This window comes from Dermochelys coriacea, chromosome 2 (genome assembly GCF_009764565.3).
Source record: "Dermochelys coriacea isolate rDerCor1 chromosome 2, rDerCor1.pri.v4, whole genome shotgun sequence".
NCBI lineage: Eukaryota > Metazoa > Chordata > Testudines > Dermochelyidae > Dermochelys > Dermochelys coriacea.
The window spans coordinates 37,798,860-37,821,197 of record NC_050069.1 but is presented as its reverse complement, the minus strand read 5'-3'; the positions used below and the strand labels follow the sequence as shown (position 1 = coordinate 37,821,197).

Below are 22,338 nucleotides of genomic sequence, written 5' to 3'. Positions count from 1 at the left end.
TCCTCTTCATTATTTACCACTTCCGCCAATTTTTGTGTACTCTGCAAACTTTCTCAGTGATTTTGTTTTCTCAGGCCCCTGACAGAAATGGTTAAACAGCATAGGACCAAGAACTGATCTATGTGGGATCCTGCTAGAAACACACATTTCAGACGTAAGAGTGTGTTTTCTGCATAATAGCTATTTGTGCCCTCAGTAGAATTGATGGCCTTGTTGGGAGTCGATTGGCTACAACAGCTTGAGGGCAGGTGCCCTCAGGGGAGGATGATGTACAATAAACTTAGAACTTCTATAACAACTTTCATATGATAGGAAATGTCTTCTCATTCTAAATCTCAAGGTTATGAAAATTAGGACCTACTCAGCCCTTCCACACTGTAGACTTTAAATTTAAAAACAAAAACAAAAAAACAAAACCCCAGGAGACAGTGTCATTTCCAGACTTGGAATGGCTGCAGTATAGCAATCAAGAGAATGTTAGTATAGATTGTACATTCAGAGGCAGCCAAGGAATAACAACCAACTTGACTTCAGAGAAAAATAACTATTTTTGTAATAACTGCATTGCTCTGTCTTAATCTGACAAACAGGAGTACTTGGGACAGAACAGAAAAATAATCTGTTAGTGCTGTTACTGTCTTACAGCAAGTTTCCCTTCCATCAGCTAGCTCATACTGTCACGCACAATTGGCTTTTGTTCTACAGCAATTGGCTGGGGAATCCTATTAAACACCCTAACTCAGATTAGACTATACAGAGGCAAGGAGAGATTAAAATGTAATGTGAAAAGGTGGGCTTTGTTTAGCTGAAGGTACAGTATGTTTAATATTGGGTTCTATATTCTACTCAGCCTGTGACCACTTCCACGGCAGCTAGTTTTGCAACAAAGTCAAACCTCTTCTTCTCTCAGTCTTTTGCCACAGGCTAATTTTGTCATGCCAGCCATTCTTACACTGGAGGACCCAATACTATTGTATTATACAAAGAGGCTACAGGGTAGCTGTTCTAGGATCCAAACACCATTCCCTATGGGGTAGCAGTATTGCCAATCTCACCCATTCAGATCATGAATCATATTAATTAAAAAAAAATTTTTTTTTAAAATAGGGGGGTTTACTTGCCTTCTTATTCTGAGCCTGCAGCATGCATTCCAGTTCACGTTTTCATGCTTTTTCTCTGCAACCATGAGGTCTAAAAAATTACTTAAAAATAAAAAGCCGATCCATATCGCTTCTCTCCAGGAGATTGGGGGCAGAGGGAGGCAACACTGCAGTAGTAAAATGGTATGCCTGCATGACCACCATCTGTAGCTCCCCCATCTTCTTAAGAAGGGTTTTTTTAATAAAAGATGTGTCTTATGGCTATTGCATTTTACCATGGAAACTCTCAGGATGCAGATTTCTAGTTGGCGTCAGGTAGGAAAGGAGATGATCTAAAACAATGAGTTTAGGCTATTCTTCTGTGTGAACTGAAGGGTTGAATACTTAAAGCCTTGGTGTTCACAGACAGGAATGGATTAAGACTATCAAAGGCCCATTGGCATGCCACAGCTTGCCCCCCATCCTGCCCAGCACCTGAAGTGGCTGTGGGCCTACCTTCCTTCCCAGAGACGGTGGCAGCAGGTACCTTGTCGGGCTCCATGAGCAACAAAGTCAGGGTCTACCACTTCTGGGTTCCATCTCCCTTGCAGGGGTGACCATATCTTCTAGGGTAAGTACTGGGGTCTTACTATTATTTATCTTAAGAACTGGTGTGGGGGAGCCTCTACACTCCCTTGCTGCCACACACCAAGGTCCGTGCTAGGGTGCTGTTGGTAGGGCCTACTAAAGCAGCAGTGGATCTTGGGCTTTATAGCCAAGAACCTCATGTCTCAGCACTGCTGTTTGACTCTACAAACTCAGGCAGAACTCTCTCTAACTATGCTCAGTTTACATTTTCAATATTTTTGTTTTAATGAAAGCTGAGATGTCACAACCTCATCATATGCCTCTTGGAGTTGGTGCCTGGGCTGTGCCCAATTACAGGGAGGTCACCAGCAACCAAGATGCAAGATTAAATTTAGACTAGCAGCCCTAGTCTATCAAATTCTAGCCATTTATTTAGCAGGTATCTTCTGAGGGAAGTAGGGTCAGTTGTAAAATCCAGTTTGTTTTCCTAAATATACAATGAAATGGTTTTTCATAACTTTCCCTGTTCTCTCAAGCATCATGTACAGCCCATTAAGAGTATTAATCTCTTTGGTGTTCCCATAGTAGTGGGGGAGTGCTTTCATTAAAAGTAATGAGATGGGGAATGGAATTTTACCCACCTTGACACAGAACTCACCTTAGCTAGGTGACAACCCTTAGTCAAGGTTAAATTTATATTTAGGTGACTGGTAGCCAGCAATGGATTACTAAATCACATTGATGTGACTGGTTGCTTAGAGCAGAGCAGAAGCAACTACAAAAGTGTCTTTCCCTACTGAAAAGATACTGACAGAGTTTGAGTAGCTGTTTATACCAAATAAAGAGGGGACCATTGCCTCAAGTTGTGGTGCCTAATTAAAGAGTGGTGAGGAACACTTGGAAATGCCAAAACATATATACAAAATTGTCAAATGTATTGATGTAGTACTTCAGCAAGAAGTATTAATCGTTTTGTGAACATGGGTCTAGTGTAACACTGAGCCCTGTTTGGGTATACATTCCAGTGTACTGGAAACAGCGCTTGGATATTAAAATCATGGAAATTAATGGTTTAAATCCCCACTGTATTTATCTACCAAGGTCCACAAGAGTAGTTTTCTGAGCAAGAAGTTGTAGATGTGTATTCAGCATGACAAAGCTACATTACAGTTCAATTACTATATAGAAATCATTCAGGTTTATATTTTAACTTCTGAACTGAAATTACAATATTGTAAACAAATGATGGTAACAATTTTAGCATCAAATTGAAACACATACTGGGTTCAAACAATTTTTTTATGGCAAACTCTCTTCATATACAATAGGTATGTCTGAACTGACCACCATATCATTTACAATGGAATTATTTGCAACTGAGCTGCAAGTTTAACATAAAACAATTCTCCTTAAGGCTCCACAGCAGAATCCTGCAACATTATCTCAGATAACCCTAGCTGATGTTTTGCATTTGTTTAGGATTTCAACCAAACCTTCCACTGGAGGACAAGAGTACACGGACTCTTTCAAACCTAGAGAAATTTGGGCTAATGGCTAGATTTTCCATAAGAAACTAACTCCCAAAGTATTAACCCCCATAAATAATTATTAAAACATGTCCATCTTCAACCTATCCCTTCAACAGACAGGAACAATTCATTTAAGCACTAACAGCCACTGATTTCAATGGTACTTAGATACCTAAATACTTCTGATGATTTGGGCCTTAGTGCTTCCCTTAGGACTGGCCTACACCATTCTATCAACTGAGAAACAGCATTGTACAATTCCCTACTGTGACTGTAGATACAGGTATAAAACTGTGTGTAGGCAAGCCCTTGGTGCTGGAAGTCTAAGGTGAAAGGATCATTCCATGATAAACTCACCTTCTTTCCACCTTTAAAGGTATACAATATTATGTATTCTTAGCCTTTCTGAACTGCAAACTTGGGTTTCCTGCCAGTTGGCACTAATGTACAAATGCATTTGTACATGTGAGGTGGAAATTTCACACCCCCAGGTAAGGAGCTAAAAAATCATCTTCTATTTTCTAATTAATGCTTTTGATTCAGAGATCCAGGATTTAGCAAAATAGCCAGGAGTATTTAAAAATCCTGACTCCTAACAGTTTCAGGTTAGCAAGAAAAATAAGTTAAAATGAAAAAGCAAATGGAGGACTGGAGAAAAGAATCAAGAGACTTTAATAACAGAACAAGTAATTCCACTGAACAGCTTCAGTTATTAAGTTTAGTTGGCATATATAGTTGGTGTGCTTTGCTGTTATTTAAATACACAAAAGTACAGTGCAAAAGAGCATCAAGGTTTCTGAAGACATGTAGCCCTTCTATTACAAAGACAATGCTGTACAGGACTAGTTGAAGGTTTTCTATAAAGCTAGTTCAAAAAAGGGAACTGACATTTCTATTCAACATTCAGTACAGCTGTAATTCATATTTCTACATGGGTACTACATGCATTCTAGCTACAGCTACCTCCCTCCTAGGTACTGCTATTCACTACTGTTGCCTTGAAGGTTTGATATTTTTGGTGTTAGAAATGTTAATATAATTTAGTTTATGTTGAAGCAACACCACAAACTGCATTTCAGCTTGCCAGGAACTTATCATCTGAACTTCCCTTCACACTAGCTCACCAAACTTAATTTACTTAAATTAATTATTCATCATTTAATGTTCTGCCAACCTAAACCTGAAATAATAGGCTGGAAGAAAAAAAAAAATCTTTTCAAAACAATCATCTACATATCCATTTCACTGCTATCTAGTCCCTCTCACAAAGAGAGCCTGAAAAAAAATCTACACAAAGTTTTATTGCAATCATACATGGGTTACGTCAAGGGCAAATACAACAAATACTATGATGCAATTTTACATTTATTGAACTACAGTTCAAAGCACAAATTTACACACTAAATACACTGAACATCTCTAATGAAGTCACACTAGTCTCCCACTGACATTTGATATATCTGGGTGAAAGACAATAACTTTACAAGACTTTCTAACAGGAATCCTTAGTATAAAAACTGTGTACTTGTATGTAAACTGTTTAACTGAGAACCCAAGTGATGGGTTTCCATCTCGACTAAGTCATCCATTTTGTTGCATATTTTATTTAAACGCTCAGGGGTTGAACGAACTGGCAAGTTTAAATCTGGACACTATTATCTAACCCTCCCACCCCAGTGAATTGTAGTTGTAGCTGGTTTTGCCTGGTCCCAATTAGCTATTACTAATTTTCAAGTTTTGAAGAGAATGAGTTGAATTCAAGATTGTTCCATTTTAATTCCACAGTGGAATGTTGACCAGACAAACTACAGGCTTGCAACTGCAAGTCTACATGAAGCGTTACTGCCTGTTTAAGCTGCAGTGGAAAAGCTGTCTTCTGGGCTCAGCTGAATGCAAGAAGGCACAAAGAAGAAGTTCTTCATCAATGTGTCTGAAGTAATTCAGCATCTTGCATCTCATACCTACAGCAGAAAGCTATAACAGAGGTATGTTCAGGAAGCATAGCACCTGAGAGTTTTAAAGTTCTCATGGCGGCTTCAACATTGGAAACCAGCATTAAGTTCAATATTCAATCTAAACAAAAAAATTATTTGGCAGACTTAAGATTAAGTTAACCTTTTCCACCTTAGTAATACGTGCATTACGGTATTTACTTGATGGTGAATATATGTTATAGGCTGTGCTTATCACAACACTTCCTTTTAACACATTGGTCAGCTGCACAGAGACTCACCAGCCAGCAAAGCAATACCTACAACTGTATGCATTCTACCATTGTCTTAAATGAAAGGCTTGTCTACACCACACACAGGGTAGACTATGGGGTTGTGAACTGTAGAGCACTCCAAACCATTGTGCTCCAACTGCCCTGCATGGACACTACTGGTGAGAATACCTAGTTCATGTTAATGTAGTCTTGTTTGAAAGGTGAAATACTGTGGTAGCATTTTAAAAAAGAAACATGAACTAATTGTCTAAGTTGATTTTTTTTAAAAAATAAATCTTCCTATCAATCACTATGCATCCAACTGTAAGATTATGATTAAATGTTTTCAGGGGGAAAAAAAGCTGAGTGCAACCACCACAGCAAATATTGAGAACATCATCTTACCAGTCACTGAAAGACATCATGTAGTAAATTGGTGGTCTCTGAAAATCATTAAAGGCAGACTGTTGACCCAAGGTACCAGAACCCATATTATCAAAGATCAGCCAGTCTCCGACACTCAACTCAGGAAGAAGACAGTTTTCCACAATTTGATCAAGCTCATCACAGGACCGGACCCCCAAAGGCTGCTGGCAAACAGAGGCTCATCTTCCTTGTATTTCTACAAAACAATCCAGTCAAATCAGGCTTTAGTTTAAGGCAAAAGAAAGTTTTACAGACACAATTAGAAAAAGAACATTGATACTAAAGTCATTTAAAAATTCCTTTCTTCTAGGGAAAAAGTCCACAGATCCATTACAATGGGTTCTCACGCCTGCCTTGCAGCTTCTTGGGGCAGAAAAGACTTGTCAATCAGGCAGTCTGGGAGTGGCCCTACCCTAAAAACCTAGCCAGTTCAAGATACTTCCAAAGCTGTTTTTGTAGTGCCAAGTCCTTTAAAGGTTAATCACAGGTTAACAGACAAGATCATAACATTTTCTGCTGCAGAGCAACTTGAAATCCACCCCCAATATATTCTGTCCCTAACTTCAAATTCCACCCCAAGGAAATGTATATTGTGTCCCCAAAGAAAATGGAGGCGAGTGTGATGGCTGAAGTCTTCCTCAGACCACAATCCTAGTGCTGGGGTTGGATCTGCAGACTTTTACGACTGGAAGAAAGGATATTTTTGAGAAAGAATGGTAAGTTTCCCTATTCTTTTTCACAGGCAAAGTCCACAGAGCCATTACAAAGTCAGGGTGTCTAAAAGCCGCACCATTTCCGTGAAGGAAACAGGAAGAATGAGATGAGTGGCTCTGAATGAATGAGCACCAGTTTTTTGGTGGGGGGCATGCTTGCCTGTTCCATGAAGGCCAATAACGTAACATGACACGCATAGACCAAGCCCTTGAAGATGTCCTGTTTTGTAAAACATTTTTTTCAAGGCTGAAGACGTGTAACACATCTGACTATCCTATTTTAATTATACCTCTCCATAATGTCGTTAAGATTTGATTTTCTGGACTTGGGTACAGAATTTTGTCCTGGGAGCAGATTCTTTTTGTAGAGGAGACCATAGCTGAGTGGTGGTTTGACACCTGAATTCTACATGAGACCTAGAATTTTCCTTGACTAGCATGGAGGCCACCATGGCTAACTTCTGCCTTGTTTGTTTGTCCTGGAGAATACTGTGATCAAAAAGTAAGTCAGACTTTTGGCCTGGAAGAAAGGTGCATAATCATGCCTGCAGCCCATTAATTTCTTCATCAGAAAGGAGACTCGTCTTTGCTGGTTATGGCTGCAGATATGTCCATTGACACACAGGTGACTCAGGGATGACTCTTCACTCAAAGACCTTAGGCTGTAGTCTCTGCTCTTCTGGATTTTTCCTTTACTTTAACCACCTGCTATATTTATTTATCTATATGTAGTTCTTGAATATACATAAGGAAGAAGATTTTTTTTTTTTGCTCTTTTCAAATATGCAGCCAGGAACAGCGAAGATTAGATGCTCATCCAGGTTGAGGATTGGTACTCTGTCCTGTTTAAATGTATTACTGAAGTGTTTGTAATGGACCACTGCTAAATCTTGGCTGATCAGGACGGCTCTTAAGGCCTAATTATTTTGATCCCCTTGATACTGTGTTAGAAGTCTGTTCTTGCCTTAACTTGGATGAAATTGTTCTCTGAATGCGGTTTCCGCTTTTGAAGCTGCTATAGATTTTCTCCACCAATCCTCTCATTGCAACATACCCTCTCTTCCAAGTACCCCTGGCAATGGCACAAAAAGAGAGTCCTACATGCCCACGAATTTATGGAGAAAAACCATACAACAGTATGTTGTTCCTAGAGACCTCTGTTCTTATCCAAGATAACAGCGCCCTGACAAATGTGACTGGAGAACAAAGGACACTGTGCCCCTGACCACTGGCTTGGAGTGGAGGTTGATAGTTCTAACTATTCCCAGAAGTAATAGGCCAGTATGATCTCATTTAGATGTTTGTGATATTGACAAACTATGTTGTTCAGGAAAGAATATGAACTGTATGGTTTATCTCTTTTGTGTGGGCATTTTCTGATGAGCAAGTCATCTTAGCACATGTATACAAGAACCTTTTTCTGCTTGAGGCGAAAACAATGTTAACTATCACTTTGGAGGACAGCCTCAGAAAGGCAGGTAGGCCACAGAATAAAGGGGTATATGAGTAATGTAGTCTGTTGCCCCATGATGCCAATATCTCCTCCAGCATGGTTACATAATAACCTGTAGACAGGTGTTCACATCAATAATGATGAATTGGTGCAGGGGTAGAACTTTGTCTCCATCCTGTGACTTTGGAGTTGAAGTTATGAATATTGGCTCTATACTGTCTGTATTTCAAACTTATGCTATGCTTCTGGGTGACACCCCAAACAAGTTGGTGTCAGCTCTGCCTAGCCTGCTTGATGGTCTATTAAGGACATCAGCTATACAACCGACCCATTGAAAGAAGGCAGATATACCTTGTAACTCAGCAAGGTATGCAGGGACATGCCTATGGACAGAACTCTGAGGTTTTTCCATGCCGTGTGATGGACAGCTTGTCTTTGGGACAAAGAAAGCAGAGACCACATGGCAAGAGTCTATAAAAAGCTGCTGCAGCTCCTCCACCTTGTCTTCAGTCCTGCTTCTTACCTCTGGAGGGACTTTGCTACAAATGGAAGCTCTACACAAAGAACTGATGACCCATCCCAGATGTGGATGTACTCCAGAGACTTGATTTGAACCTGCAGTTTATTCCATCATTGCTACAAGCCTGAATTAAGAACTTTGCCATTACTGTATGTAATTGATTCCATTTAACCAATTCTTGCTCTCATCTATATCTTTTTCCTTTTATTAATAAATCTTTAGACTTTAGATTCTAAAGGATTGGCAACAGCATGATTTGTGAGCAAGATCTGATTTGTATATTGACCTGGGTCTGGGGCTTGGTCCTATGGGATCGGGAGAACCTTTTTCTTTTACTGGGGCATTGGTTTTTATCACCATTTATCCCCATAAAATAGTGGCACTGGTGGTGATTCTGGGAAACTGGAGTGTCTAAGGGAATTGCTTGTGTGACTTGTGGTTAGCCAGTGGGGTAAAACCAAAGTTCTCTCTGGCTGGCTGGTTTGGTTTGCCTTAGAAGTGGAAAAACCCCAGTCTTGGGCTGTAACTGCCCTGCTTGAAGCAATTTGTCCTGAACTGGCACTCTCAATTGGGTCCCACCAGAACCAGCATGGTTACACCCTCCTCTAAGTCTTAGCTGGATCAAAGAGTGCCAAGACCCATAGAAGAGTCTGTTTCTCCTTTTGAGTTATCAGAGCTCCTTAGATGATTAGTATGTTTTAAAATTATTTTATGTAAGCAGGTTTCCAAGGCAGGTTTGTTTATAGGTCACTAAAGTGTGTGCCTCCATGCTACTCAGCAGTAACGAGTACCTACTTGGCCTGGGGATTGGATTTCTATAGCCTCAGGCAGAGCTGGTGCTGTGATTGAGTTGAGCTTTTTGCTCTTACTGTAAATCTCCGGCTGTTTTGATGTGGGAGAGCTAAGGAAATCTTTCTCAACAAGGCTGCTGGCCTGAAGGTTCTTAATGATACAATGGGCAAAATGTAGTCTGGCCACATATGCCTGGTTCAAGTCCAAGATGTGGAGGCACAAAAGACTGCTGAGCTGGCTCAGGGGTTGTTTTGGTTTTTAAAATATTCTTTTAAATAAAGATCATCAGTTTCTTTAACATGAAGACTGAATCAACATTGGGAGTACAAATTATCACAAATTTGCTTGTGGATGAACTAATTCCCCTTCCCTCACAATCCCCATGTTTCCTTTTGCAGGAGCTTAGTTGGAGGCATACAGAGTCCCCACCAAATACTCCTGAGAATGGTTTCTGATTACTCCTCAAAAGAAAAAAACCTGAGTTCTTCCTGTATTGTGGTGACCGACAAGTGGAAGGAAGTCCCTGCACCTTTTTCTCCTCTTTTTTACTAGGAAAAAATCAAGCCTTAGAAATTTCCTCTGAGGAGGAGTGACACCTGTGATTAGAGTCCATAGTGTGCCTTTTATGTCCCTCTCAGCTTCCGTATTCTGTGGTAACAGAATATCAACAGAGGGGGTCAGGAGAAAGCACAGCAGGTGTGGTTGTATAGAAATAATTTTTTTTTTTTTTTGAGATGAGCCCTTGAATTTTATAGAAGCCCCTTAAATCCCTGCCTGTGGAAGGAGCAGGGAAAACAATCACATGGCACAACCCTTTTGTCTCACTAAATCCCCTAGTGGGCCCTGTAGTGCTACATAACAGTTAACACCCAAGTTGTCTCACCGAATCCTAGGGTGGGCAAGGCAGGCTTCCATAAGGGACGACTCCCACCTTGTTGAAGAGGGTGAAGTAAATTAGAAACAAGTAGTGGGCCAAGACACCCTTTACTGCTGCTTGTTCCTCCACCTCTGGGCTGCTCTCTACCTCAGCCCTCCAAGACTGGCAGTCTGGGGCATGGCTGACTTGCAAAGAGCAGGGACCCATTAGTCAGGCAGGTAGCACATGGCTAACTGGCAAAACAAGCTGAGTTCAGCTGGCCAGGCAGTTCTGGCATAGCCGACCATGGCGTAAAGTGAGGTCCAGTTAGCCCAGACATTTTTGCGCCCTTTTCTTCCAACTTCTCTATTCCTCTAATTGCCTTGCTGCTCTGGTGGAACAGTTTCATGTCCAGACAGGTTAAAATGGAAACTTCTGCAGCCAGCAACTCTGGTATCAAAATGGGGTGGGGGGGAAGGTGTTTCAGCAAGCCTGCTGCAGAGCACAACTCCTCCACTCACCCACACCCCTTCCAAGGCAAAATAAAAAGCCCAGTAATGCTTAGAATCCTTTTTGGTTGTTTTGTTGTTGCTCTGAGGAGGTCGTCTGGTAAAGCCCTGCTGCAGCTGCTGGAGGCAGTTCAAACTGGCTAGAAGTGGCTAGGTCTTCAGGGGTGTGGCCATTTGCACCTGTCTGAGTGGCAGGTCTGGTTACTGCCCCAAAGAAGCTGCAAACAGGAATAAGATCCATTGTAATGGATCTGCATTATTTCCCCACAAAAGAATAATCCTTTGTAAATATTCTGTAAGAATATGATATAGACTCACCTTGTGAACCTCTGGGATGGTATTAAATTTTTCAAACAATTTACTTGCAAAAGAACCATAAACACCATCGTTCATGTAGTACATAAAGATTGGCATCATCACTCCTGGTTTGCTCCACTGGAAGAAAAATTGTTACAAAGGATTGCAAATTAAATGTTTTTATTATAAAAATATGTAAGTTAATCCCCACCCCCCAGAGTATGTAAAACATGCACTGGGATAAGAATGTTGGGGAAGGAGTGTAATTATGAAACTACAATATCCATTCAAGCCTACCGCTAAAGGCTATGCTTAAGGACACATTTTGCATATTGATATTTCAGTTATTATTGAAAACATCCAAAAAATTCCATTTTAGTAAAAGATGGAGAATAGTAGCTCCATTGCATGTTCTTTCATCTGCCCCAATACAGCTGTAATTATATGCTGATAGGATGCCTGAAGATCATAGATGAGTCACATCTATTTACTAATGAGGAAAAAAGCAATGCTAAACAAACACAGAAAACAGAAAATTAACAAAGGTACAGATTAACCAGGCTTGGAAGGATTAAATTTTTATCGGTAAATGTTTTTTACTGTACACACACACCAACTGATGAAAAAATATTTCCACCAATGATAACAAAATATACAGATAGGCAAAGAAAGAAAAACGCTGCTTGAGAATTTATTAGCGTTTGATTAATGATATTCATTTTATATATTTTGACATGATGTTGATAATTTGTTTTAACAGTTATAAAAAATTTGGACTTTTTGAAACTCAACATCTACTATAACAAAGTAAGTATTGTCTGACCATGCCACATAATATTCTGCAAAGGTGAAAATTTTAAATATAAAAATGAAAAAAAATGCTTCAAAACAATCAATTATTTTTAAAAAAAATCACACTTAATTCTGCCAAACCCAAGATTAACATAGGTACAGAACCTTAAAAAACAGACAGACTCAAGTATGAGCCATTTATTGAACAGAATATTTAAAAAGCATAATTCATGATCTGCACATAAAATGGAGCTATGCTGACAAAAATGGAGACTTATTTGTACTGATTCACACATGTACAAAACAAATATATTGCTTACTTCCAGAGGGAAGAAATTTATCGTATTCAACAGCTTTCTTTGCAATGATGTTAACTGCTAGAGTAAATGCAGATGAAACATAATAACATCCAGGCTCTGCAATCACATTAACACCGGATTCTTCAGGAAAGTAGACATCCAACAATGGACTGATGACATGATTAACCTAGGAAATTGAAGTCATAGCTAATGTTTAGATTGCTCATCTGATTTATTTTGAAGTTTATTTATAAGTCTTGTGAAAGGTGCTGGATTGATAAATCAGACACAGAAGTCCTCTGTCACAAATTCCCAGCCAACAATTTACAGTGCTGGTGAGTTGGACATAAGCTGATTTTTACTATCCATATTGGGCCTTTGCTGAATCAAGTCTCAGACACCACAGTTAAGATTTACAAAAATAAAATGGGTGTTACTTTTGGGATACTGATGCCATACCTAGGCACCTAATAATAATCGCTAGCTCTTGTATAGTGCTTTTCATCAGTAGATCTCAAAGCGCTTTACAAAGGAGTTAAGTATCATTATTTCAGTCTCCAGTAAAGTCCAAGTCATCCAAATGACTGAATCACCCATTTAAGTAATTTCATAGTGGTTGTACTACAACAGATGTTGTAAAATTATTGATGAATCCATGAAATGCATCAGGGTTGCGTTTAAAAACAAAAAAGCAATTTGGTCAACTATCCTCAATAGTTTTGCATCTTGACAAATAAAGAAACAGATGGTATTCACTGAATTTACCCAAAATTAATCTGATTTTTAACTTCAGTATTAATGCCATAGTCTTGCATGACTTGTCCACAACTACTTGATAAGGCAAACACTAAGCAGGCAATTTTCAAAGTTTTGTTAATGATTTTAGCTGTTTGAACGTATTCATTTCAGCACCCCAGGCTTTGGGAGTTTATCTTTAAGAGTACACAAATACAGTGATCAGTCTAAATCATCATTATTCACTAGTGACCAGGTCATGACACCAAACCAGAGATCAAATGAGGCTCTGTCTACACTTAAAATGCTTCAATGTAAACACTTACTACAGCAACAGGAGGGGTTCTGTCATAGCTTGTAGGTAATCCACCTCCGTGAGAGGTGGAGCTAGGTCAATGGAAGAATTTATCTGTTGACCTAGCACTGTCCACACTATGGCTTAGGTTGGCTTAACTGTGTCTCTCAGGGCCATAGATTTTTGACATCCCTCAAAATGTAGCTATGCCACTGTAAATTTTCAGCATAGATCTGCTTTAAGAGTAAAAATCTTAAAGCTCATTAAAGCAAATGTCCAGCTGATGCATTGTGTCTTCAGTTCTAAACCAAAATACTGAAAATTCCAGCTGCAGCAGCAGGTCAGTATTCATCCACTATGAACACAGTAAAAAGAACTGCCTCCAGAAGAAAGGGCTAAAATCTTCATGGTAAGAAGTATGCAACATTTTAAAAGTTACAAGGATAATCGAGGCTTTGGTTTGCTGTCAATTTAGAATGGTTTCTCTCATTTGTAAATCCTTAGCACCTGAGGGACAATTTTGTGAATAATTTATGTAACATTAGTGGAATCAGAGTTGAGAAACTAGCAGGACTTCATGGACCTGTACTAATTCTCTGCTAATGACTCCACAATGCAATTGTGGCATATAATCCAGTCCATCCCCATGGCTTTAAATCTGTCAATCCAGGTTTTAACTATCAATATTAGTTGGAAACTGACATGTCAAAAAACTCCAAACTCACAAATGAAAGGCAAGCTAGTTCTAACTTCCACTGAGTTGCATACCTCTTCCAGCTGAAGTTCTGAACCTGTGAAGCCCCCACCAATGTCCAACATGTTCATCTTAAAGCCAAATTCTTCCTAAAAGGAAGTATAGACAGGCCTTGAAGTATGCAGACAATAGAAATTAAAATTTTTATTGAAGAGCTCTCCAATCTCATTCAATATTGTATGCTCATGATTTTAAACATGAAATTGTGACATCTTAAATACAGTAAAGAGTATTCCAGTGAACAATTCACTCCGGTTATATCTAGTATTATTCTACATTAAACATTACTGCAATATTAGTAAAGAGAATAAATAAATTAAGCAATTCCAAAGTAAAGCAACCTTAATTTGGCTTCTGTTGAGTATACAGTAGAAGAGTCTTTTCCTCACAAAACTGGACAGTGCAACACACTGTCCAGTAAATACTTTACTACAGTATAGTGGGTAAGAATTACATGTTTATAACATTAGATGCACATAATAGTACGAATAATATAAATGGCTGCATGGTATGATAATGTAATGAAAGCCCCTCTTGTAATGCATATGCACAAGGAGGAAAGAGTTAAACTGCTGTGGGAACTTCAACTGTCTTCCTTGTGTAATTAATGACATCAATAATTTTGCAATAATCACAGTAAGGTCATTATCTTGGATTTTTCTGAAGTCAAACTTAAGCTTTTCTTTCTCACTTAAAGCGAACAGAAATATTTTCAACACAAAAATCTGTTTCATTAACACAAGAAGTATACATTTATAGCCTAAAACAACAAACTAATTTACCAGTGTCAACACGTCAGTTCCTCTTTGCCAAGAGGATCATTCAGAGTTCTGTTTCTCCCCTCCGCAAAACCCAATGACATAATTATACAAGGCAGCATAAGGAAGGCAGCCACATGCATTGTTCAGTTGGTAGTGATTTCATCTCATGCAGAGAAAACAAAACCTGTTCACTGGTCTTGGTAGATAAACATTTTAGTTTACTTTTAAGATGTATTCTTAACTTAGAAAGCTACAAATATACTCTGCTCTGGGACTTAAAAAAAAAAAAAAAAAAAAGCAAGCAGTTGGCCTTTAATGAAAATTTTAAAATAAAATCTTCCACTAAAACATCCTTTGATTGTATTTGTCTCACATTAAATACTAAGTAAGGTCTGTAATTTACTGTTCAGTTGTGTGTAATCTTTCCTTTATTTGAAGGGTCTTTACAGCAATTATCTTTCCTACCTTTATCAGACTAGCAAGACACATTTTAGGAAACAATTTTTCTTATCTCCATTAGCAAGAATATAGTAGGATGATGACTATTAAATCATATGTTAGCATAATTACTTACAGCCATGTCAAACACACACCGAGCATCAGATATAGCATGAATGTACACTTGAGGTTCCTTGCAAGAGCTTGAAATGTGAAATCTAAAAGAAATGAAATATAATAATAAATACACAAACCTACAACCTGCATTAACAACAGACCACTGATATATCAAGACCAATAGGGACGTACAGCAGATCACTCAAGGGAATTTGACAAAGTATTGTTTTGACAGTACACATGTATTTATAGTAGTAGAAATGCATGTATATTCCATGCATAGATGATTGAGGTTTTATTTGTTTACAAGAAATGTATGCAATATATACAGGACTATAGGAAGAACATCTTTGCTTTCCTTCTAGCTCATTAATTTTGCCCACAAGACAAATTTGTACAGCACAATGGCTGCATTCTAATCTTTTTTAAAAAGGAAATGTCAGTGTCAGTGTTCTCAAGATAGGACAGTTAAAGTTGCCTAATGGCGAATCCATAGAAATAGTTTATTGAAATAAGTTTATAAAGAAAAATAGGCTCAGTAGTGAGATAGCATCTGAGAACCAGTCACCGAAAATACTCTAAAACACAGTCCTAGCACCTCCCTACCCACAGTGTCCATATCAGTTTTGATTTTTTTTTTTTTAAACAGAATTTTAGGCTTTGGAGAATTAAAACTCTTGTAATGCAGGTTTATAGAACTGTACAAAGAAGTGAGCTGTAGCTCACGAAAGCTTATGCTCTAATAAATTTGTTAGTCTCTAAGGTGCTACAAGTACTGCTTTTCTTTTTGCGAATACAGACTAACACGGCTGCTACTCTGAAATAAAACAATAGACGGTATAACAATTGGGAACAACAGTTATTCCCAATTATCCTCTTTACGATTATTCTCATTGTGGACTAGACAGATTGATTGCACAGATGAGATGGGGTAATTCGAAACAGGTGAACAGAAAACATTAGCTAGAAAACGAGAGGCTAAGAACAGATCAGACAAACCAGTCATTTTCTCATATCTAAAACTACAGACATGAAAGGAATAGAGCACAGTTTCAGCCAGCAGTCTGGTCTCGAAATCTAAGATTACTATCTCACTATGACAGGAGAAGACACAAAAAAATAAACATTTTCATCACGGAAACTTAAAATATTGTGACATGTTTATTCACAAAAATTGTTCCTTGTGCCCACTCACTAGTACAGGGCCTTTTAAAAGAGATGTAGTACTTATGAACTTTGTTGTTCTGACAGCCCAGAAGAATGATGATGTCTTATTTATGTACAGAACAAAAATATAAATACAACTGTGAAGATATAAATTTCCTTTATAAAAATGTATTCATATTGACACTGGAGAGATGAGAAGGTAATTCAGCTTCCATGGTTATATAGTCTACTAGACCACTCTGCTCAGCTTGCCAACAAGGTGCCAATTAAGAGTGTGACTCTTGTCCAAGGGAACTAGATGAAGACTACAGTTCACTTCACATCTTTTTATGTTTCACGCCCCTAATATAAAGCTTCAGTGCTTGCGAAAAACACTAACTCTGTATCAGATAGAGTAAAGATCACAAAAGCCATTGGTCGCTTCTGATCACTACTAACTTGGGTAAGAACCAAAGCAGCAATCTAGAGGTGAAAGGCTCTGTATCCCATTATCAATCCCCTTGAGCCATTCAACCTCTAACATGCATACTTTGATATGTAACATGTATTCACTCAGTATTCTACAAGATGTTTTATAAATAAAAAATGGTACAAAATGCAAAACAGATGACCCATAGCTAGAAGAAAGGCTCAGCACAACCAAATGATGGGAAGGAGAAAGAGTAGAATGCAAGTTTGAACTACAATGGATAGAGTATTTTAACATATTTTAGAGCCCAATCTTGCACCGCCGGGGTGGACTAAGCGTTCTTTTCCAGATTATTTGGCCAAACATCTAAAAGAGGGAAGGAGACAATGAAGAATGTGACAAAACCAGGCACAAACTCAGAACCAGCTATTTCTGCCTCTTTTGGAGCCTTGTGAGCCATGTGGCCCCACTGATTTTCATTTCTAGAATTAAGTTAGAACAGTTTTAGACAAACTGATTTAACCCTGTATGCTGACAATTTGTTCTCTTCTCATTCTTAGTGCTAAGTAAGCTCAGCCACAACATGACTGTTACTGAAGTGACAAAAATTAGACAGATTAAGCTACTGATACCTCATTCAGAGTCTAAGTCTTCATTGTGACAGACGTGACAGATCAATTTAAATCAATTTTCATCCTGTTTTGCATTTGTACATTTTAGTTACTTTTCTAAAGAAAGGGTGATTTGCATTGGTTGGTTAAATTTGGTACTTCTTTTTGCTAATCAGGAGGATACATTATCTATAAACAATATTTCAAAGCAATTCTATAGCTTAACATACATTTATTCAGATTTTTGCATTTTATTATCATAGAAAATGGTGAATGATGCAGCAGTTCTAGATGATTTTCTAGATTAATATTTTACTTGTGATGTTTGTCAACAACATTTCAAAGGAAATTGGAATTTAAATTAAAAATGCACAAAGCTTTTTAAAATTTGTTAAAAATACCTTAAATGTGCTGAATACATAAAGTTTATCAAAACATATTTGCATTTAAAACGGATTTATAAACAAAGGAAGTATCTGCAGTTAGTGAACTGAACTAATTGTTTCTGGTCATGTCCTTCAGGATTTATAAGTAATTCATCTCATCCTCAGACACCTCATTTTGTATATGGAAAAGCCGAAGAAGCTTCTCTACTTTTTCAGCTCCCAACTGGTTTCTCAAATTTGAATACATTAGTCATTAAACTGAACTAACTGAATAAACTGAAATGAAGAAAATATTCTCTCTATACTTGCAGAAGCAGCTAATGCTGTCAAAAGTTGCTCTCTATAAATATATTGCTCTCTATAAATATATTTGCTCTCTATAAATATATCAGAGGATAAATATAGGAGAGGGAGAGGAATTACTTAAGCTCAGCACCAATGTGGACACAAGAACAAATGGGTATAAACTGGCCACCAGGAAGTTTAGACTTGAAATCAGACAAAGGTTTTTAACCATCAGAGGAGTGAAGTTTTGGAATAACCTTCCAAGGGAAGCAGTGGGGGCAAAAGATCTATCTGGTTTTAAGATTCTACTCGATAAGTTTATGGAGGAGATGGTATGATGGGATAATGGGATTTGGTAAGTAATTGATCTTTAAATATTCAGGGTAAATAGGCCAAATCCCCTGAGATGGGATATTAGATGGATGGGATCTGATTTACTATAGAAAATTCTTTCCTGGGTATCTGGCTGGTGAATCTTGCCCATGTGCTCAGGGTTTAGCTGATTGCCATATTTGGGGTCGGGAAGGAATTTTCCTCCAGGGCAGATTGGAGAGGCCCTGGAGGTTTTTTTGCCTTCCTCTGTAGCATGGGGCATGGTTGACTGGAGGGAGGCTTCTCTGCTCCTTGAAGTTTTGAACCATGATTTAAGGACTTCAATAGCTCAGACATGGGTGAGGTTTTTCTTAGGAGTGGACGTTCTGTGGCCTGCGCTGTGCAGGAGGTCGGACTAGATGATCAGAATGGTCCCTTCTGACCTTAGTATCTATGATCTATGAAACACACTCTGGTTCCAGGTGCTTAGCCAATGACTTCCATCAGTTCAGTGCTTCGACTTTCTTTAAAACTTTGGCAGCAAACATATACTGCTTGAATTTTTTTAAATTTAATTTTAATACTTTAAGAGTTACAGTAAGTTTAGGCATTAACATACGTTGCCAACTTCAATTTTAAATAGGTTCATTTATTAAAAAATAAAAATGTATTTAATTTAAAAATCCGAATTTGTTTAGGTTAAAAAATAGATTTTTTAACCCACCCCCAGTGACTGATAAAGGAATATTCCTCTTATTTTTATTGTTTCCTTAATCTATCAAACATGTTCATTAGTATTCCACAAGTTTTTTCAGCAGTTGAAAGCGTACAGACAATTTGTGCATCGATTTTTGATCAGTGTGATAAGAATTTTTCATCTTTGTGTATCGAGCTTACTCTAGATTTAAGTACCACAGGTCACTGAGTTTAGGAAGACTAAAAACACTTCAAGAAGATCCTCTGCCATCTACAGGTCAAAAACTAAAATTACTAGAACTCTGAATTTGAAGTGATTACTATGGACATCACTAAAAACTTTTCATAGTTAAATCTTACAGCATTATCTCACCTAGTATCTGTCCTGATTTTCCCATACTGAACTACTGTCTTTTATCAATTCAACTGTTTATTTTCTATGCAGAGTTAGACAGATAAAAGCTAATCACTGGAAAGCACAACATCAAGATGAGGGAAGTCAGTGGATGAAATGCTCTAGCAGTTTTTCTGACTACAGCAGAAGAGATTTCACATTCCCACTATAGATTGCCTTAAATTCACGGACACTTTATGTAGCTCAAATGCAATTGCTTTTCTGTTTCATACTGATTTGAATGCTTAAGTGTCACCAAAAATTCTCAAATAATGCAACTGGATTTTATTGTTCCCTATAAGGAAAGGAGAATAAACTGGCACAATAAAAATAATTTGAGTTAAATCCAAGTTTGAGTATTTAATATTACACATAAAGGGAAAATGAAAAAGCTACTCACTTAACACCAACTATTTGGACTTCAAGCTCCTTAGCACATTCCATGAGGTGCCTACAGCTCTTCAGCATGGTGCCAAATTTCATGTTCATCTCCTCAGCTCCACTAATGTCTTCTGTGGCAATATGTAGTAAGAGCCTAAGAGAAGGGGAAGATGATTGGGGCACAGTTGGTTTACACCATCATCAGCACATGTGAAGCCTGAAGACTGTCAGAAGTAGTTGATTATGTTGTCAGTACTCCAGCTCCATCGATGGATGAGTCAAGTGAACCTAATAAAAACAATCCTGTACAGAGAAAAAACTAGCAATTAGGGGCTAAAACATGGAGCCAACAAGAAAAAGGGATTTGGAAATGCAGCAACTAAGACTCTGTTGTAGCAGCAAGAGTCTGTTGGGTGCTGTAATAAAGAAAGGGTTACCGTCTCATAAGCTCAAAAGCTGCTCAAAAGCTGCTCTTTAGTGACAATGGGATGGCTTCTCTCCAGCCCTTTCCTCCTGGCTGGCAGGAGGAAGAGTGCCCTGGGATTCCCTTTGGAGCCTGCGTGTGTTTCTCTTCTTACATCAGCCTTGTCTGGTAGAAGTCTGATACATGTAGAGACCCCTTCCATGCCCCCATCTCCACTGGCAGTTGGACTGGTTGCAAGGGGTGTTCCATTCCCTCCCCCATTACTTCCTGGTTGCCTGTGAGAAGGAGGCTGCTGTCTGAGTGCCATTTCTCCTCCTCCAATGGGTCTCGCATATCATAGCTAGAAGACCTATTAACTCAGTCTTTGGCTAGAGCAGGGGTGGCTAATTTCTTGTGGCTTCGTGAGCTGAGTCTCATTAACTGATATTTAATCAGTCTTGTTATGCTTTAATTGCTATGGAGTGGTAATTTGATAAGACATGCCTATCAAAACCAGAGAGTGTACAAACACAAGATTATATTAATACAAACTCACTCAACGTCAGCTAAAAGGGTCAAAGACTCCATTTTCAATCCCAAGTGAGAAACACCATCAAACATAAAAAGCCGCATTTTGCACTAGCTGAAGGTTGGCTGGTGAAGTCCAAGCACCCCATACAGAGTGAACTGCAGTAATCCAATCTGGAGATGAAAAAGGCATGGATAACTGGCAAGTTCTGCATCTGAAAGGAAAGATCACAGTATCCTTGCCAAGCAAAGATAAGCACACTGTTGGCTACTACCAGTGATGTGATAATCTAACAGCTGCCAAAAATTTAATGAAACCCTCAAATTGCAAACATTTACAAAAGACAATTTAAAGGGATATCCTGGGGTGGGGGGGAATCTAACTTCCATTTCTTCCATGTGTGCCCTTCAGCATCCTTGCTCGTCATTTATGCCATTTGTTATTGCTGGCATTTCACTCATTTTGGATAATTAAAGTAGACTGGCCAGTTTCATTTCCTGGTTCTCTTTCACCAGCGCAAACACTTCAGAGGAATTTTTTAAAAATCATTTATCAAAAATAAACAATTTTAGTTATACAGTATTCTGTAACAACAACATTTGGACAAACCTATATATTGCCTAGTTATTTGACAAAATCAAATCCTCTGAAATCATCATATGAAAACTCCAAAAATATATCTATTTTTGCACACACAGCTTAAGTAGCACCAAGGTTAGTCTGAAAACATTTGTTAACCAAGATGTTAACATGAGTTTTCATGACAGCATTATAAAGCATCAGTAAAGATTTTCTAGGGAAAACAACTGTACAAGATAAAAAGAGAAAAACTACTTTATCTTGTAATTCTGCTCTTCTCAAAATATCTTGCAGGATTCTCACACCTGGGTCTCAGCTGGCTAAAGTGAGGCTGGAGGAAGTCCAAGATCTTGGTGCTTTTTGGCCCACAAAGGCAATGGTAGTGGATAGGAGCATGAGCCATTCTTTCCCTACCAGAGGTCACATGACACCCTGAGCTTAATTACTGCCTTTGGATTCTTTCAGTCAGTCAATTCCAGATTTTAGCAAAATGTGAAGGCTCCGCAAAGAAAAATTAGCCAATTACAAAACAAAATGATTAGAAGAAAAGAATGCTTCAGAAGGCTGAATAGTAAAAGCACCAAAATCTGAGAAACCAGCACTTCAAAAAGGTTCCTCTTCAAACATCGACAGAGATGGATGAAAATCTTCAGAGAAGAATTACAATTTTCTGTGCAGGATTCTCTCCAGGAATGCAAGTAACTAGAGTCACATGATTGGAACAGGCAGCAAGAGCAAGTCAATGCAAAAATATGAAATTACTTTTGAAGTACAAAAGATGGTATAAGATACCTCCCAAAAGGAAAACCAGGCTCATCACTTCAGACTGTAGGACAGTCTGTAGGACAAACACAATGACTTCAAAAGTTTAGTCAACTCAGGTGAAATCCAGAAAGAAATAAAACTATATAGTAAGAGAATTTGGACTCACAATTTGTACAGGATTTATACTCCAAAATGGGATTTCTTCCTGTAAGCTGAATCTAAGCAACTGCTTTGTACATGCATGGAGCAAGCATCATAGCAG

The 22,338-nt window shown here is 38.3% G+C and overlaps 1 protein-coding gene across 1 annotated transcript in view; it reads right to left on the bottom strand.

The window, feature by feature from the left end:
• Positions 1-3,849: 3,849 nt before the first annotated feature.
• Positions 3,850-22,338, bottom strand: part of AZIN1 (antizyme inhibitor 1) — a 59,177-nt gene continuing 40,688 nt past the window's right edge. The window contains 10 exon segments of the mRNA XM_038388873.2: positions 3,850-5,138; positions 5,141-5,157; positions 5,808-5,974; positions 5,977-6,024; positions 10,990-11,083; positions 11,085-11,106; positions 12,081-12,246; positions 13,858-13,932; positions 15,179-15,260; positions 19,820-19,954. Coding sequence (XP_038244801.1) covers positions 5,047-5,138; positions 5,141-5,157; positions 5,808-5,974; positions 5,977-6,024; positions 10,990-11,083; positions 11,085-11,106; positions 12,081-12,246; positions 13,858-13,932; positions 15,179-15,260; positions 19,820-19,954 — 898 coding nt within the window. The 3' untranslated portion in view covers positions 3,850-5,046.